Raw genomic sequence first — 18368 nt, forward strand, 5'->3', positions numbered from 1 at the left:
TGCGGCTCCAACCCGAAAGCAGGGCCAGCAGTGGAGCGAACAGAGCCTTAGGGCCGAGACTCAGTTTACCCAAAGTGACGTCTCCGGCAGGTCGTCATGGGGCTAACATCTCCAGCGGTGACAGACACCTTTAGGCACTTCAGAAATTTTAGTTCTGGGCCCCTCTTCACAAACGCTTAGGGGATAGGCCTCCTGTGCTCCAGATCGCTTAATATTTCCCATGGCTCCCGAAGGGCTGGAATTGTTTCCTTGTTTTAAGCCGTTGGTGCCTGTTAAGTCGTAAACAGTATCAGTCTTGTCTGTCTTGTTCACTGCCCCGCGCCTAAAAGCGTGTTGGCACACAGTAGGTATTGGGTGGGCGAATGAGTCTGTCGAGGGTGACTTCTTCAGCGGATCGCTGGATCCCCAGGGAAAAGCATACAACCCACCTCTAGATAATAAGACCCTGCATGGCCTCCGCACCCTGTAATTTGGATCTCTAGGAATCGCCTTTGTTGTGGGCGACCAACCACACGCGAAGCAAGCACCTGCTCCTCCAGCCGGTCCTCGCGGAAGGACCCCAGGCTGCCGCGCCCCTGACCGCTTCTCGGGGGTCCCTTCTCTCCGCATCCTGGGGAGCTGGGGCCCCCGAGGCGTCCGGGGGCTTGCAGCCAGGGTCCGCCCCAGCGCTTCCCAGCCGTGGTGGCGCCCGTCCCCAGGTGCCCGACACCCCGCCCGGGGTCAGCGTTCTTCGCCTCCTCGGGCCGGCGGGGGTCCTGGGGCTGCGTCAAGGGCACCCCCAGGCCTCCGGGGGCCGGAGCCTGAGTCACGGCGGCACACGCCTTCTCCTCCCGGCTTCCAGTGTGGGGCCCCCTCCGTCCCGCAGCGTCGGGCCCCGGCACAGCTGGCTCCCCCCGTGTCCACCGCGCGCCCCCTCTTCCCGGCCTGGGTCTCTGCGGCCCCCGCCCCCGGCCGGCTCCGGGGCAGCTTCGCCCGGTCGGCGCCTCCAATGGAGGAGCCCGAACTCCCGGCGCTCCGGGGCGGCTCCCGCGGGAGGGGGCGCGGCCGCCCCCGCGGCTCCACCCTCTCGGCGGGGCCGCGGCCATCTGGGGCCCCTGCCAGTCGCGTCCGCTCTGGGGCCCGCGCCCAGCTCGCGCGGGCGGAGGCAGCCCCGGCGGGGACCCGGGCCTCCCACCGGGCGATCCCCGGCTGGCGCGGGTGCTGGGAGCCGGGCGCTGAGATGCCCCGAGGGGGCAGCGGCTGCGAGCGGAGCCCGGGTGGAAGCGCGTCGCAGCGGACGCGGGCTCCCCTCGCCACTTCGGTGACCCTTCAGGAGCCGGGACCGGAGCCTCGGAGGCGGCGGTGCGGGCCCGCGAGGGCGGCGAGGTCTGTGCTCCCAACGTCCGGGGCAGGCGCCGGCTGCGGAGCCTCGGGCCAGCTCGTCGCCTCCCGCCTCTCCCCCCCAGCCCCCCGCGAGCTGGCAGGAGGAAATAGCGCGCGGCCCCTTTAAATTTACCCAGGAGCCCTTAAAGGAGCCCCAGGGGCCCCAGACAGGAGTCCCCACCCCGGTCCAGCCCGCGCCGCCGAGCGAGCAGCCAGCCGTCCGTGCGGCCAGCCGCCCCGTGCATGCGCCCCGCGCCCCGGGGCCCCGAGCACCGAGCGCCCCGCGCGGGCCGCCGCCGGCCCCGCGGCCCCGCGCCCCGCCGCCCCGGGGCCCCGCTCCGCAGCGCAGCGCATGGAGCCCGGCGGGGACCACCGGAGCCGGAGCGGCGGCGGCGGCAGGGGCGGCCCCGGGCCAGCAGCGGCCTCGGCACGGGGCCGACGGCTGCCGCCCGCCGGATCGAGCGGCGGCGCGGAACCCGAGGAGGACGACGGCGGTAAGAGCTGGGGCCGGCGGCTCGGGCGGGGGCCCCGGCATGGGGGAGGGGAGGGCTGCGGCTCCGGGCTCCGGGCCCCTCTCCGCCGCCGAACAAAGGGGGGGACGCGGGCAGGGCGGCCGGGGGCGCCACCTGGCGGGCGCGGATCGCGGCTGCAGGGCCAGCGGGGGAGCCCCCCGCCCAGCTCCCGGGGTCCGCCCGCGGGGCTCGGGAGGATTCCCTCCCCCTTAAAGGGCCCCGCGGCCCCCGCCTCAGAGACCAGGCCGAAGGGTCCCCAAAGGGCCTGGCCAGGCGCCATGGGGCGCGCGCTGTTGGCTCTTGGACTTGCGCCCCCGCCCCTTTCTCTTTCAGACTCCCAGGTGGTCTCCCTTATCCGGCTGTCTCTTAAAAGTCTGCCCAGACTATGGGTCGCTTTCGGGGGGCTTTCCCCTAGAGGAGCTGAGCTGGGAACTCCGCTGCTTTAAGTCGCGCTGCTCCTCCCCTCCTGTGGCCTTGCTTGCAGACAGGAATCCTTTTTCTTTTTCCCCATGTTCTTTCTAGGAAAGAGCTTGGCTTGCGCCTCGGGGTGGGGGGTGGGGGGACCCACCACTACCTTACCCACCGCGGGCAGTTTCTAAAGGGATGGGCTCGCTCACAAAGGCAGATACCCCTCCCGTCCGCGCGTTATCGCCTCCCTTCTTTTCAGAAAATTTTGCCACAATTTGTCAGCTATAGTAGGACCAGCGCGTCCTCCCCGTTCTCTCCCAGAGGACACTGTTTCTTCATTCCCCTGCTGAAGGGGTCAGCGCCTTAAGACCCGTGACGGTTCTGTCCAGGCTAGGGAGACTCTGCCCTAATCTTCGAGCTCCCCTCCCAGAAACTCCCCATCCCCTTTTGTTTTTAAAGAATCTCAGCTCCTCCCCTTTTTTGGGCTCTTAAAGGGCCAATCCACCTTAGACTAGCATAGATCCAGCGCTGGAAGGATGCTTAGAGACCAGCTAGCCATCCAGTGCCTTTTCAGACAAAGAGGCTTAGGCCCAGAGAGCCACACGACCTATCAAAGATCACAGAGCAAGTTACGGGTGAAACCATACTGGAACCGAGGTCTCTGACTTTGAAGCCAGTGCTTTTCTTTCTCTGGATCTACTGAAATCAAAACAAGCCAACACCACAATGGTGACAGGAGTCCTATCTGGTCCTGTCTTTTGTTTCTCTGACCCTGAGATTCTCCAGAGGGAGCATGACCACACTTGTCCATTCAGCTTATGTGGCCAGGAAACCCTTTTCTAAATAAAATAGGGTCCAAACTGCAAGGAAGGTGGGGGACCGCTTCGGGTGTCTGCCTGTTTGGCCAAAGGCAACACCACCGGGGTAGTGTGCTGTGCTTGGGCCTCTCCAGTGCCTGCCCCTTGATTGCTGGGCAGTGGCCGGCTCTCTGCCAGAGCAAAAAATAAATCCCCAGAAAGACTTAATGGGCTCCAGTGGGTGGTGGCCACTCCCTTCCGCAGAATCTTCAGTAGCCACTTTGGTGGCCCTCCTGCGGGTCCCCTTGCAGGGTGGTAGGCTCTCCCAGACTCTAGGGAAGTCAGGGTCCTAGAAACTCCTTTCCCTGGAGGTGTTGACACCTCCCGTGGTGTCAACGGGGATCCCGTTGGATCCCTCCCGTGGGTGCCTGTATTTGGGGAACCGACGATGCTTAGGACCCCCCAAAATGGGACTCTCAGAAGGCTGCATTGGAGGCATCATTGGAAAAAGGGGGAAGATCTTTGGGTGGGGCCCTCCTGGCTGGGGCCTCAGACGGGTGGGTCCTGTGTGCAGCCCTGGATGCAGACAGATGCCCCCTTTGTTCTTCTCGCCCCACTGCCCGCTCTGCTCTGGCCGGAACCGCCCCGGCGTGCTGCTCTCCTGGCTTCGCTCTTACAGCCCTCCTCCAAACAGGGTGCCATAGAGAGCCAGCTGCCTGCTTGGCCTTCACCTCATTTAAAAAAAAAAAAAAGTCAGAGCTCGCCCCTCGCATCCCTTCGTTCTTGGCCCTCTCTTAAAGGGTCCTCACTCTTCATAAAGGGGCCAATGCTTTGACTCCCGCCTCTCCCACACCCCTCTTGTTGCTGTTGCCATCCTTTTCCTGCCCCTGAACGACCCTTCCCCCGCCTCCCTTTCTCTGCAAAATCCCAGCCTGGGATCTTTCCCTGGAAATCGGACATTGAAAAACTGTCTCCCTTTCCCCCTCCCCCCCCCCTTCAGGGCAAGATCTTCAGCTGGAAGGGGGTGCCTTGGGGTCCTGGGGGAGTGCCCCCCTGCCCTCCTCCAGGGCCAGGGGACCGGCATCTTCAGGCAGGAAATACTCAGACCACTGTGAGGCCCGGGCCTCGAGGCCCGGAAAGAGCCGCATCCCCGGCCGCGACCACCGGCGCTACTACCACGACCACTGGCGGCTGGAGTACCTGATGGACTTCAACCCCGCCCGGCACGGCATGGTGTGCATGGTGTGCGGCAGCTCCCTGGCCACCCTCAAGCTCAGCACCATCAAGCGGCACATCCGCCAAAAGCACCCCTACTCCCTGCATTGGAGCCCCCGGGAGAAGGAAGTCATCAGCAACAGCTGGGATGCCCACCTGGGGCTGGGGGCCTGTGGAGAGTCTGAGGGCCTGGGGGCCCAGGGGGCTGAGGAGGAGGAGGAAGAGGAAGAGGAAGAGGAGGAGGAGGGGGCCAGCCTGCAAGCTTGCCCGCCCAAGGGCCCAGGTAACGCAGGACTTGGAGAGGCAGGGGCCGGGGTGGCAGGTGGGGCCGGGGGCCGGGCCCGGGTGGGGCCGTCTCCCCAGCCAACGAACGGATTTTCCTGAGCCAGTCACTGCTCTTTTTTGGGTGGGGTCTGCTTACTGCCCTTACCCTACAATACTGGGGGCGGGACAGTGAGGTGAGGGGGTCTCCCGCATCCCCCCGAGAGAGATTCGGCGTTCTGCGGATGTAGAAGGTTCAAGGAGACTGGAGGTGGGGGGATGGGCGGGGGTGGGGGGGAAGGCTGGGAGGAGAGGGTGCTGGAAAGGTCCGGCCTGCCAGTGAAGTCCGGGGAAGGGGCCAGAATCTGGGTCTCCGGGAGGAGCGGGTGGGGCTTCGGGTTTGTGTGCAGGCAGGTTCGGAGGTGAAGGAGTCAAGGCATGGGGGGAGAGGGCGAGAAGCCCGAAGGTTAGGCAGAGTCCGAGCGAGGGAGAGGCTTGTGGAGGACCTGGCTGCCGCGGGGAGCTCCCTGGATCGCCAGCATCTCAGTTCCTAACCTCGCTCCGACCCTTTCAGGCAAAGCCCCAGCTGGTGAGGGCGGCCGATGCCAGCGGCGAGGGGGCCCAGTGGCACCCCGGGCTCGGCGTCGGCGCCTGTCAGCCTCCCGGAGGGCCGGGGGCAGCAGGGGGCTGGGGGCCCGGCGGCTGGAGCGGAGGCTGAAGGAGTCCCTGCAGAACTGGTTCCGGGCAGAGTGTCTCATGGACTATGACCCTCGGGGGAACCGGCTGGTGTGCATGGCCTGTGGCCGGGCACTGCCCAGCCTGCACCTGGACGACATCCGTGCCCACGTGCTGGAGGTGCACCCCAGCTCCCTGGGGCTCAGCGGCCCCCAGCGCAGCGCCCTGCTGCAAGCCTGGGGAGGCCAGCCCGAGACACTGTCTGAGCTCACTCGGTCCCCACCAGGTGCGAGGCCCATCCCTGGGCCGAGACCCCCCTCCCCCATATTAGGGCTGCAAAGCGGGGCCTGTGGCCAAAACCGGGAGGGACTCCTCTCCACACCCACGCTCACCCACCCGCAGACAGGCACACACACACCCACACCCACACCGGCTGGGGCCTCTAGACAGGGGCTGGGGTGAGGACCCCTCTGCGTGGGTAAGGGCAACCCTGCCACCAGGCTGAGCCCCTCTCCCTCACCCCTTCCCCAACAGACGACGACCTCGTCCCCCAGGACCTGACCAGAAAGAGCCGGGACCCCGCCCCCACTGCCGGAGCCCTATCCTCTCAGGATCTCAGTCCCCCAGACGTAAAAAAGGAAGAGGCTGGCGGGGTCCCTGAGAGGCCCGGGCCGGCAGAGGAGGAGGAGGAGGAGGAGAAGGAGGAGGAGGGCGAGAGGGTGGGGGTCCCGGGCCGGTCGCCGCGGGGCCGTGACCACCGCCGCCGCTACCAGGAGCGCTGGCGGCTGGAGTACCTCATGGAGTTGGACGGCGGCCGGCGCGGCCTGGTGTGCATGGTGTGCGGGGGCGCGCTGGCCTCGCTCAAGATGAGCACCATCAAGCGGCACATCCGCCAGCGCCACCCGGGCTCCACACGCCTCAGCGGGCCTGTTAAGGCCCTTATCGCCCAGGAGTGGAGCGAGCAGGCCGCTCACCTGCTGGCCCTGGGGCTGCCCTGCCCCGAGTCCCCCAGGGACCCTGCCGCCCCCGGCACAGCCGCAGCCTCCGAGGAGGGGGGAGGGGAAGAGGAGGAGGAGGAGCCGGAGGAGGAGTGGTGGGGTGAGCTGGCGCAGGGCCAGAGCAGGTGGCGCGGGAGAGTGGGGGCAGGGACCCGGGCCAGGCAGGGAGCGAAGGCTGGGAGTGCTGGGGTGGAAGGGGGTGGGGAGAGCGGAAGGCTGAAGGGGAGGCCGGGGAGGATGGGCCCGGAGGGCCGAGGCGGGCGGTCGTGGGGCCGAGACCCTGGACGCGGTCGGCTTGCCCTCCGCCGGCTCCAGTGCGGTCCTTTGTCCTTTCCCAGGCGACGTCCCGCTCTCCCCAGGGGAGCCGTCGGAACGGCCCGCGGAGGAAGAGGACGACGACGAGGACGGCCAGGAGCCCGGGGGACTCGCCTTCCCGCCGCTGCCCCCTCCGCCGCCGCCGCCGCCGCCCCCGCCCCCGCCCCGCAGCCGAGAGCAGCGGCGGAACTACCAGCCGCGCTGGCGGGGCGAGTACCTGATGGACTACGACGGCAGCCGGCGCGGCCTGGTGTGCATGGTGTGCGGGGGCGCGCTGGCCACCCTCAAGGTCAGCACCATCAAGCGGCACATCCTGCAGGTGCACCCCTTCTCCATGGACTTCACGCCCGAGGAGCGCCAGACCATCCTGGAGGCCTACGAGGAGGCGGCGCTGCGCTGCTACGGCCACGAGGGCTTCGGGCCGCCGGCTCCGGCGCCGCGCGACGGCGGCGCGGACCTCAAAGCGGGCGCCATTTGTCGCGCGTAGCGGGCTCGCGGGGCGGCTCGGCCCTGTGCTCGGCCGGCCCTCGGGCCGGGACACCCAGCTTCCCGCGGCCCTGACCGCCGCAGCTGCCCCCCCGCTGGCCGGGCCGGGCGGAGATAGGAATTGGGTGGGGTCGCCGGCTTCCGGTCGGTGCCCAGGAGCACCCCCCGGGCCGGTCGGTGCGCTGCGGGAAGCGCGCGCTCGCTTCGGATCCGGAGCCCTGGCCCTCCCCCGCGCTGGGCCCCAAGTTTCCCGAAAGGCCACCTTGGCCCTCCGAGCGTGTGCACGTTGGGTTTCCAACCCCAGCCCCGCGCCGGGCCGGGGTGGGGGTGCCGACAGTCAGTATTAGGGCCCCAAGGGTTGGGGGGAGGGCAGGAAAGCCGCGCCGGCGCCGTCCCTGGGCGGGGGCCCAGTTCCCCGCGGAGTTGCACGCGGGCAGGCACGGCCCCCGGGGTCGCGGGCGGCTGCCGCCGGGGCCTCATTGGTATTCGCGGCCGCTCGGAGGCCGGGACTGCGGACGAGGGCTTCCAGCGGGGGGCGGGGCGGCGGGGCTCGGGAGCCCCACCCCCCGGGCGGCGAGGACACCAGGGACCGCGGGCGGGCGTCCCGGAGGCGGGGGCGGAGCTGGGCTGGGGCTCCGGCAGCTGCGCCAGCCTCCCAGGCGGGCTCTGGGGACGGTGCGCCCCGCGGCCCCTCCCGCCTCCTCCGCTCCTGCCACGCCCTCCCGGGCCCCGATCTTGTAAAGGGATTAGCACTTTTCTCCTTTGCTCGTCTCCTGCTCTGAAGGCCTCCGTTTCCCCCTAAACTCAGTCAGGCGCTCCTGCTCTATCGTCCCCGACAGTCCGAGCCCGGGGCACTGGAGGTCCCGGCAGTTGGCGTTCTATTCCCGTCCCTCCCTGTCCCCCTTTGTACACGGTGGACGTGCCACCCATTCTCAGCACCCAAGGGCCCGGGGCCGGGCCTCGGCCTTCCTTTCTCTAACCCGTGGCAGCGCCAGGCCCGGTGGGGCCGGGAAGGGGCCCCGCGATCTCCCAGGCAGGTCCGAGTGGGATGTGTAGATTCATTCTCCTGTGGAGAACAGGTGGCCCCGAGATCAGGCCCTTTTTGCTCTTTGTATTTTATTTTGAAACTGTATTTAATGCTTTTATATGAAAGGGGGAGGGGCGGGGAGCGAGCTGTCCCATTCACCCTTATGTGCAAATGTCTTATTTATTATACGTGTATCAGAGATAAGCTGTGAGGTGGTGGAGGAAGGACCTACAGGAAGGAGTGAGGACAGAGGTGGGGCTGGGGGACCCCAAACATCCCACACTAATGCGTGACCCTCCTCCGGGGCCTGTCCTCAAGCCTCCAGGCCCCAGTGTCTGCTCTTCACATAGCCAGGCCGGTTCCTTTGGTCTTAAAGCCTGAGAGTGGGGAGGTGAGTGGGCGGACTTGAGGGTTGGGTCTGGAGGTGGAGGGGCCCTGGCACTTGGGGCCAGGGTCGGCCTCTGTGGGTGGGTGGGTGGGAAAGCCCAGTGCAAAGAGGAAGCCCTTCCTCATCCCAGCACCCCCAGGCCAGAGCCCAAGGTTCAAGTGCCTCAGGCCCAGTCCCCTGGACTCTTCCTGATTGGGAATTGGATTTTATACCATGGATTTTATAGCATTTTTATATAATTCAAGATTGTCAAAGCTGGAAAGACCTTGGAGATCAACCAGTACCTGCCCCCTTAACCCCTTTCCCAGATAAGGTAGTGAAGTACAGAAACTGAAATGCTCACACAGCCAGGTAGGAACAGTATAGAACTAGAATGGAAATCCCGACTCCCAATTCAGTGTTGTTTGCACTACACCACACTGCCTCCCGGTCTCTGTAAATTCGTACAATTTCTTTTCCCACTAGGCCTGCCAAAGGATGGCACATGCTGGGTGCTGCAGGCCGTTTCAGTGCAGTCGTGACCTGGGGATGGCAAAGAACTGCACGCCTCCTGGGAATGAGCAGTCTCCAGGCCACCACAGGCCTCAGCTCCGGGGTTTGGGCGGCAGTCTTCATCAGAACCCCACAAGTGGGGCTAACACCTGTCCCACGGCCTCTCCAGTAGGGCAAGGGCTCTGGTATTCTCTGGGTTTTGTTGCAGATGCCACCAGCGATTCAGGAAATCCTGCATGAGCTGTCGGTTGACTGAAAAGTGAATTCCCAGTGTGTTTGAAACTCCCAGGGTTTTTGAGACAGTATTAAAAGCTTGAGAACAGGGATTGCAGATGGCACCAGGCTGGGCACTGCCATTCTTTTATTTTCCTTCGTGCATGTTGTTTTCAGATCCAGAACGAGTATTTTACCACTTTTACTACTCTGCCTGTTCAGAAACAGTGGGGTGACCTATTCTGGTCACCCAAGCCCGCTGCCCAAGTTCAGGTCAGCCAGGACAGAGAGCTGGTTAGGAATGGCTTTTCCCCTTGATAGGCAGGGAGAGAGGCCTTAGGAAGACAGGAGTCAAAGTCTTCATTGAGAGGCAGCCCCAAGCACTCCAGGGGTTCTCAAAGTGTGGCCACGGGACCGGTAGCTTCAGCATCACTTTAGGAACCTACTAGAAATGCAAATCCTTGGGCCCCACCCTGATGAATCAGAAATGGGCGGCACCCAGCAGTCCTTTCTGATAAGCCCTCCAATGATCATGAAGCTGAAGATCTAAGCCCCAGTGACCGGAGTGCCACTGTAGTGATTCCTGCTTTGACGGCGGCCATGGCCTCTTGGGTTAGGGGTCAGGGGGGTTAGGTGGTCCTCCTCTCTAGGTGCCTCCTCCTTGCCTTGGGAAGTCTGACATGAACAGGTGAAGTTTCTTCATGAAGTTTTTGTTAATGGTATGCTTGCTATTATGGCCAATATGTAAATGTTACTCTGAATCCATATTTATATACCATGTTAGTGACATTACTCGAACATTTGTATGTGTATTTGTGAAGTTGTTTGCATCAGTTATTTTTTAAAAATTTCAGCCTAAGTTTTCTAAGAGGTATGTTGAATAAATTTTTAAAATCCAGCTTAAGGGTCATGGCAGCCTTAGTTTTGGGGGAAGAAAAAATCTGAAGTGATAACAGTTCTTTCAGCAAAGACCTAATGTATGTAGTTCCCGCTTTCCATGGTGACTCAAGCACACTGTGGCTCTGATTTATAGGCTGCTTCATGTTGCAGACGGGAAACCCTCCTAGGTTGGTGTGAGGCTGAACTGGGACAACAGACCCTCTGGCCCCTTCCACTCCTCATCTTCCTAAGGTCACCTCTAAGAGGGTCTCCGTGATCTTTCAGAAACCAAATGCACAGCTTTGCTCTACTATGGAAATTCTGCAACCTTGGGAACTATGACCAGTATCAACCAGTAGGTGCTTTTTAAAGCCTCAAAAGTGGAATGGGGATGGGGGCCGGTGGAAGCCTGGTTCTTACTTTACCCAAACTGTGTATAAAGAATAAAGTTAGCAGAACGACACCGCAGTCACTGTTTTTTTTTTCCTTTCAATTTTTTTATTAATAACACATCAATTTGCAGTTTTACAGGAACCAAGATTCAAGTTCCTTAGGTGCTACTGTATTTTTATGTTGCACGCACATACACGCACACACAGTTTCATTAGTAATATTTCACCTATGGGTTTTTCTTAAGAAAAAAAAAACAAAACAAAACTCCTGTGTGGCACAAAGGTCTGTCCAATTACCTAAATACAGCAGTAACAAAACAAAACAGCTAGGTGTGGAGGCTTCCAGTGCAGAAGAGGGTCCTTTGGAGGGGAAGCCCAAAAAGTTGATCAGTGCACTGACTTCCTGGGAGGGCATAAGATAGGATGGAGAATATGTTTCTGACTCCGACATGAAATCAGCTTAAAAGTTCAAAAGGAAAGAGGGCTAAGAAAACAGGAAAATGGAGTAAGGCAAGGGTACCTTTTACCCATGTAAATGCTGAAGTAACTTCTCCAAAACAGTAGAAAGAAAATTTCCACTACCTTCTACAGAGTTGCACTGCTTTGGGACCGTCAAACACTATAGCCCTTACTTTAAAGTCACCAGCGCACATTCCCTCATGACTAGGAGTTTACAACCTGAAGGAGCTCAGACGACTTTTCTTTCAAGGTGACCGAATTTTCATGTTGGAAGGGGACAAAGACACTGATCGGTCTCAACAGGAATCAGATTCCTGATCGCCCTCCATCTGATGTCGGTCTGGGTTGTTCTGTTAGCTTTCAATTGTGCACGGAGTCCATCAACACAAGCTGGCCCTGCCTGGTCGCCTTTACCTAACGCTTCGGGGAAAGCACTCTCAGAAGGAGCACCCTGGGCCACGGCAGAGGCGCTAAGACATTTCATGCGCCTGAAGCCGAAGGAGCCTCAAACTGTAACACACACCCGTGAGCTAGCCTCAAAGTCAAAGCTCCCTGTGAACCACAGAATGCACTTCCTTACACTAACCTGTGGCTTCTCCACCACAGACACACACAATCTCCTCTCAAGCCAGCTTGGCTTTGGTGCTTAGGGTAAGATGACGAGCACGGGGTAAGGATGTGGCATGGGAAGGAGGAAGCTGCAGAGAAAAGACAAAAGCAAAAAAGGCCTTTTGTTTCTGTATTCACCTCTTGAGAATGTTTCCCCCCCATGGACTGAGACAGGATTACAATAACTCAACACCTGAGGAGCCCACATGCAGATTATTTTTTTTCTCTAACAAGTTTACAGCAGTTACAGACATTTATTTCATAATAAGAAAAGTACAACCATATTTATTAAACTCGAGGTGAGGTGGGCAGGGAAGGAGGAGGAAAGCACATTCAGGAATGAGTTCTCAAACTAAAGCTCAGAACTGTTGCCCACAAGAAACGACACAGACACCACCCTCCCAAATGGCGGGAACTTTCCTTTCTAGGGATGAGCGGGAGAGGGAGGGCCTTCACAGTCCCACTTTCCGGTTCCAACCTTGGTTACCAGATGGCATTCTGGGAATCAGGAATGCACACTATCACCTACAAGTTATTCATAGACTTGAAAGTTCTATCATTACGTGAAGAAGAGGAATGTTAGGAGCAGCCGCTCACACTGTGGGGCAGGAAGATGGGGTCAGAGAGCTGCCAAAGACCCGTGGGAAGGAATCCCACTCTTGTCCCCGGATAATTTCCTCATAAGTTAATCATCATTTCTTAACTTAAAAATAAGGGTAAAACTGACGGGAAGCTGCGTAAGACTAGTCCTTGAACACTGGATAGCAGAATCCAAGAGCAGTGCTTTATCTTTCATTTTCTCCTTGACCTCCAACCTCTCCCCTTTCAAGCTCCAAGTAAAAGCCCCACCACCATTAAGGTACTGATTTACCCTATTAGATTCTTTCTTTATTCTTTTGGGTCCTAAGATATCAGTTCTTTTTTAAGTCCAACAATTCTTGTGCTTGATACTGAGGGTAAAGGGAAAGGAGGGGAGAAAACACCAAATTAAGAAAAAGAAGCTTGGAATGCAGGCTCGAGCTGACATTGAGCACGTTCCTTCATAGTACAAGTAATAACGTTATAACTATTAAGTGGTGTTTTAGTAACTGTTGCATTTCTGGTTTCCATGTACTTATTCTGCCTTTTTTTTTGCGATTCCTGGGAGTTTTGCTTGTATCCTATTGAAGAAAGAAAAAAAAGAAGGTGAAAAGACAGACATTGGTTCTAGGTTTTTACTTTAACAGTGATACCGGAAGACAGTCCTGAACTTGCTGGAGCACTGTGGAAACTTACCCTCCCATTCCCAACAGGCTTACTCTGGATGAAAAGAGGCAGGGGCCGAGGCCGGTCCGGGACGAGCTGAGGGGTCCACAAAGATCTATCCCCTCTCCCTGCCACCATGCCAGCTCCCTGTCCTCTTTCACCGCTTGCACCTCCTGGCTCCTTCCCTGGGGGTTCCAGAGGAGAATAAGGGGTATCTGGGCATAATGCCTCCTATGTTCTCCACACCGGCAGTGCAAGAGCCCATTTCTCTGGGAATGCGAGGTTACCCACTAGTGCCCCAAAGGAACCGAGAGTCAAGGGTCAAGGTGACATATAAAAAGACGACAGGAGCAGGCGACGGTTCCCAGCCCCTCACCAGACACCAGAGCTACCCTTTATTTTGTGCATCAAGGTTACCCATCACTAAGGTCATTCACACACCTCTCAACCAATGTCAAAGCCACTCCAGCAGGGACTAACCAAGACATCAGGTTTAAAAGCTAAGCTATGACCATCTTTCCCAATGAGGAGTGAACAGCAACCAGATACATATTTGTGCTAACTGTCCTTGCCTGGTTTTAGCTCCAATGTATACCTAAAAAAGCGAAGGAACAAGTAAAGACCCTGGCATCAAGCCCAAGTTGTGTGCAGAGTCGGCTTCCACTTATCGAAACTAGAAAAAGCACCAAAATCTGGGATATGAAAGGGACTGGAACTGGGGGTGGGGAGAGCACAAAAGAGAAACAACTGCTTTTGATGTTTTGTTTCTTAAATGTCTGAATATGGAAAAATGTTAATATTTTAATTAAAAGTATGGGTTCCTTAGTGTTTACTGTAAGTCATTTAAAAAGCTCCAAAAAACCCCAAATGGTTCCTTGATAGAGGGAGTCATAAAAATGTCTACCAGTATTTTATTACTAACTTGATTTTAATATTAAATTGGTTTAAGAAAACAGAAAACGGGGATTTGGTAGTTTTAGAAAAGAGGTAGCTTTGCACCTTGAGTCATTTCTTTAGTAAATCTCTTATTTCTGAAAAGAGAGGGAAGAGTTTGGCTTAAAATTGATACATGTGAAAATAGATGCACGTGAGCTGGCAACCACAAACATTTAAAGGCCAATTCAAAAAGGCAAAGGTTCTAATTCCATTGATTCTTTTTAGTCTAAGACACAAAGGATATTTTTTTAAGGAAGCAGATGAAATAATTTCTAATAAAATCAAACTATTAACCAACATTTTTTCTTCAGGGTGAAAATTACTTTCTCTGAGTCAGTATTTTACAGAGGAGGCTAAAATTAATTGGGGAAAAACACACATGCCATAATAAAATGTGGAACTTAAGCATACTTACTTTTCAACAATCGACTTGGTCTGATCGCGGGCGATGCCAACATAGTGATCAATCTGGGTCTTTAAGGAAGGAAAGAGACTCAGTTACGGCAACACACAGATTAACAATTTCCCTGAAGGCAACGTTCTGTTGTCCAGTTTAATAATTAAAAAAAAAAATAGTAATGCATACTCTGCGAAATGAAAATGCCCCGTTTAAAAAAATATATTTTAAAAACTTAAGGTTTCAGAATTTAAATTATGCCACAAACACCTCATACTCTGTTGGAAGTAAAAATCACTCATTTCTTTTGCTAAGGTCTTACTTGCTAGGTGTTTCCTTTAGAGACACTGGAGTAAAGCATTTTCTGAATACGAGAAACAGTCTAATCTATACTCTGTAATCACAAACGTGTTTTGGCTCCCACATAAGACTAATTCATTTAATACCAAAAGGCATAAATAAAGTCTGTTGATGGATGACAACCTACAAAAAATAACCTTCTCACATCCACCAAGGCTCTGCACACGGCATTCCACAATGCAAACATCTTTCCACACTGATGGGATTCCCATAATAGCCTTGACAGTTTAAATTTCTTTTTAGATACCAGCTTTTATTTACTTAAGCATTTCTTCCAACTTAGTTTTTTGCACAGATAATGCATCCACCTGATTAAAACTTGAAAGACACAGCGAGGCACAAAAATAAGTCTCCTTCCTACCCTTTTCTCTCCTCAACATTCAGTTTTTCTTGGTATAGGAAACCACTATTACCAATTTCATATAGGCTCCTGACTTATAAAATCAGACTGCAGAAATGGGTCAGAAAATGGTTGCTCCAAACTTTCGATGCCTAAAACGTGAACTGAAACTAGTCATAATCAACAGGCTTATCCGATTCAAAACAGATACGTGCTTACCTTGTACTTCTCATAGACAACTGGAACACTGAAAATGAGCAGTTCAGCTGTAAGAGAATCACAGGACACGGCAGGTATAAATGTGAGGCAGTCAAAAAGACCCAAGACTCAAGTAATACACACCGTTTTTCCTCAGGAAATACAGGGAAACCTGAATCTTCAATATGAGAAATCCTACCTAGAGCCCTCAATTAAGGACAGTTAGCTATAGGGGCGCCTGGGTGGCTCAGTCGGTTAAGCGGCCGACTTCGGCTCAGGTCATGATCTCACGGTCCGTGAGTTCGAGCCCTGCATCGGGCTCTGTGCTGACAGCTCAGAGCCTGGAGCCTGTTTCAGATTCTGTGTCTCCTTCTCTCTGACCCTCCCCTGTTCATGCTCTGTCTCTCCTTGTCTCAAAAATAAATAAAACGTTTAAAAAAAAAAAATTAAAAAAAAAAAAAAAAAGGACAGTTAGCTATAGGTACACAGGCTGCCTGCCTTCTTTGTATTACAAATAATTTCCAAATTATGAAAATGATTTCTTCTTAAAAAATATTTATTTTTGAGAGGGGGGAGGGGCAGAGAAAGAGAGGGAGAGAAAGAATCCCAAGTAGGCTTTGTGCTGACACGGGGCTTGATCTCATGAACCATGAGATCATGACTTGAGCCGAAATCAAGAATCAGACATTTAACCAACTGAACCAGCCAGGTGCCCCGAAAATGATTTTTATAAGATCCCCATATTTAAACCAAATGTAGACAACTCTCCTTTACTTCTGTTTTGATACTTCTTTATAGTTGGGATCTTTCAATAAACCTGTGGCCACAAACATAGGTTCTTTCAACATCCAGTTCAACGTTTATGGATGTTAAAGGCTGGGCCGTGTGCAAAGAGTAGAGACACACTGGGCATTCTCTTTGCTCCTACTTTTACCAATCACAGATGACCCCTGACACTGTGGATATTAGGGGCACTGATACCCCGTGCAGTCGAAAATCTGCAAACAACCGCTGATCCCTCACCCCCAACTTTATTAACAGCCTACTGTTGGCCAGAAGCATTACTGAGAACACAGTCAATTAACACATATTTTGTATGCTGTATGTATTCTACACTGTATTCTTACGACAAGACTAAATGTTAGAAAATCCTAAGAGAAAATACATTTATAAATAATACTGCACTGCAAAAATTCTACGTATAAGTGTTATGATCCATGCAGTTCAAACCTGTGTTGTTCAATGGCTAACTGTACTTCCAAGAGCATGGAGACATTTTCCTTGTCACCTTACCAAGAATCAGAAGGGTGATTCCATTGAAAACGGCACCAACATAGGTCATCAGCCACATGAAGACAGCCAGCTGGGAAAGCCAACATCAGAGGGTTAAGCAGGAATAATCATAATGTAAAATTTTGGTTAACTGATGCCATTCTCGTCTTGCCAATTAAGTCTGCATAAATTCAGTGATGTATACCATCAATAATTTCAAAATGAGGGTTACTTCATTTGCACCATACATTTGAAGGATGCATCAGACAATTCTGTAGTTCTCTTAAGCTCAGACTGTAACTTTATTTCTGCCCATTACATTCTCCTTGTTCTGAAGTTCTTCAGGTGCAGGAGACCCTTCCTCTTGACTCCTATCCCCATTTCACTTCTGTCCCAAATACAGGAGACAAGAAGCATACATTTATTTTTGTGTGTGAGGAAACCCTATTTACTGTTTTTCTTCTGAATTATAATTTAGTCCCTGGTTCTCCTCAGTCTCACCACCAAAAGCTGTAGAAACAACTAACCTTCAAGGAGTCAACCAAATCTTCCACCAGAAAGAGACGAATAATGAGTTTCAGGGCCCTGTTGATGTGCACCATGGCAGCGTTCACGTAATTATGGAAAGCTTCTGAGGACAGGGTAATGTCTACATCCAGGTAGGCTCTTCCAGAAGAAGAAACAACAGTCATACATTTGACAAGAAAAAGAAGATCTCTTTCTGTTAGGAGAGCAGTTCTTTAGAGCGCGATACCCCCCCAAGGGCGCATTCTGGAAATCTGTAGGGGCATTTTTTTGCTGTCACGGGGTGAGGAGAGGACACCTTTGTCCTTCAGTGGGCAGAGGCAGAGATGCCAGATGTCTGCAAAGTGTCGGATGTTCTTACACAATAAAGAGTTGTCCTACGTCCTGCATAACTTTCACTGCCTCACAGGATATTCATGAAGGCGTGAACCCATTTATAATTATCAAAAGCCCAGAACGTATAAAAACAAGGTATTTTCCCCATAGTTTTAACACATCCTGAATTTTTTAATACTGAATTTTGTTCATGCTAAACTTTACTGAGATGCTTTACTATTTTGAAAAATTACCTCTGTACTGGAGATTATACATCTAACTGCAAGTTCCTGATGTCTGTATTTATTTTGTGCGTGTAGTCATGTCCAAGCAGTTTAATATTGACTAGATACATATTATTTTATTATAAATAGCTTATCTTATTCCTTTATATTATAATTATAGTCTATTTTTGAAATTTTGTTTGTAGATACCTATGAATCTCACTTGAAAATGGTACAGGAGGCATTGTAAAGTATTTGTTAACAAAAAGGAAGGTGCAGATACTGAGTTTACTAGGGTAAACGACTAAAGAAAAAGGCAGAAAGACCTGGGTTTGTTTCCATCTATTTCCAGATGCACTACAGAACTGATACGTAACCATGTGCTCCTAACTTGTTCATTCACTCAGTACTTACTGAGTGCCTACTGAGTATCAGACCCTATGCTATGTGCTGGGCACATCAGGAAAGAGAAGGCTGCTTTTGCCTTAAAGAGCCTACAGTCTTCGAAAAATAGAAAAGGAACAGGCATGCTTACTTTTTGTATTCAGGAAAATATGTACAACCAACATAAAATAACAAAAACTGGATGTTGTAATTCATACAACTTAGCAATACACATTTAAAATCCAAGACACTGTCATGCAAAAGAGGAAAACCCTGCTAAGACAGCTGAGCTTGTGGCAAAACAGTAAAATTTATTCACTCACTGAACACCTACTGATTTATTAAAACTAACTTGCAATAACTTTTTTAATGCCACATACAATTTAAATTATCTGTTCTATTTTCACTAAGAGAAAATAAAAGGACCAGAGCTGCAGCCAGACACCTATTCTGTCACAGTCCTGAGAGGTCACAGAAGAGTTTCTTTCCTTATAAGAGAGGGGTTTTGAAAAAAACCGTTATTTGCAAATGTTAAAAATGTTCACAGACTAAGATTTTCAAAAGGAAAAGTGTGAGGAAAACATTTGTTAAAATCACAGCACAATGAGGAAAGCTAGCAAGTGGATTCTAAAAATGCATGACCTACTGATCTCATCAAAACCTGCTCCTGGTATTAAGAAAACT

General features: G+C 53.9%; 2 protein-coding genes across 3 annotated transcripts in view; one reads left to right on the forward strand and one right to left on the reverse strand.

Moving 5' to 3' along the window:
- The first annotated feature begins 1641 nt into the window (after positions 1-1641).
- Positions 1642-10047, forward strand: ZFTA (zinc finger translocation associated). The gene is made up of 5 exons (XM_086677111.1): positions 1642-1856; positions 4080-4577; positions 5130-5516; positions 5765-6328; positions 6567-10047. The coding sequence occupies exons 1-5, from the start codon at positions 1715-1717 to the stop codon at positions 7028-7030; spliced, it is 2055 nt and encodes a 684-aa protein (XP_086533237.1). The 5' UTR covers positions 1642-1714; the 3' UTR covers positions 7031-10047.
- A 1557-nt stretch (positions 10048-11604) lies between these two features.
- RTN3 (reticulon 3) overlaps positions 11605-18368 on the reverse strand; it is a 60809-nt gene continuing 54045 nt past the window's right edge. For both annotated transcript variants that reach the window (XM_086677109.1, XM_086677110.1), the window contains 5 exons: positions 16764-16902; positions 16258-16327; positions 14986-15032; positions 14085-14143; positions 11605-12648 (listed from right to left, as the gene is read on the reverse strand). In XM_086677109.1, coding sequence (XP_086533235.1) covers positions 12603-12648; positions 14085-14143; positions 14986-15032; positions 16258-16327; positions 16764-16902 — 361 coding nt within the window. In that variant the 3' untranslated portion in view covers positions 11605-12602. The remainder of the gene's footprint in view (positions 12649-14084; positions 14144-14985; positions 15033-16257; positions 16328-16763; positions 16903-18368) is intronic.

Source organism: Puma concolor, chromosome D1, assembly GCF_028749965.1.
Source record: "Puma concolor isolate L17-30 chromosome D1, mPumCon1.1.hap2, whole genome shotgun sequence".
In the NCBI taxonomy this organism is placed as follows: domain Eukaryota; kingdom Metazoa; phylum Chordata; class Mammalia; order Carnivora; family Felidae; genus Puma; species Puma concolor.

Excerpts from the sequence above, each read along its gene's own strand:
- ZFTA (XM_086677111.1), top strand. The coding sequence starts at position 1,715 with ATGGAGCCCGGCGGGGACCACCGGAGCCGGAGCGGCGGCGGCGGCAGG. Across the intron at positions 1,857-4,079 it reads ACCCGAGGAGGACGACGGCG|GGCAAGATCTTCAGCTGGAA; the intron begins GTAAGAGCTGGG and ends CCCCCCCTTCAG. Across the intron at positions 5,517-5,764 it reads GCTCACTCGGTCCCCACCAG|ACGACGACCTCGTCCCCCAG; the intron begins GTGCGAGGCCCA and ends CTTCCCCAACAG.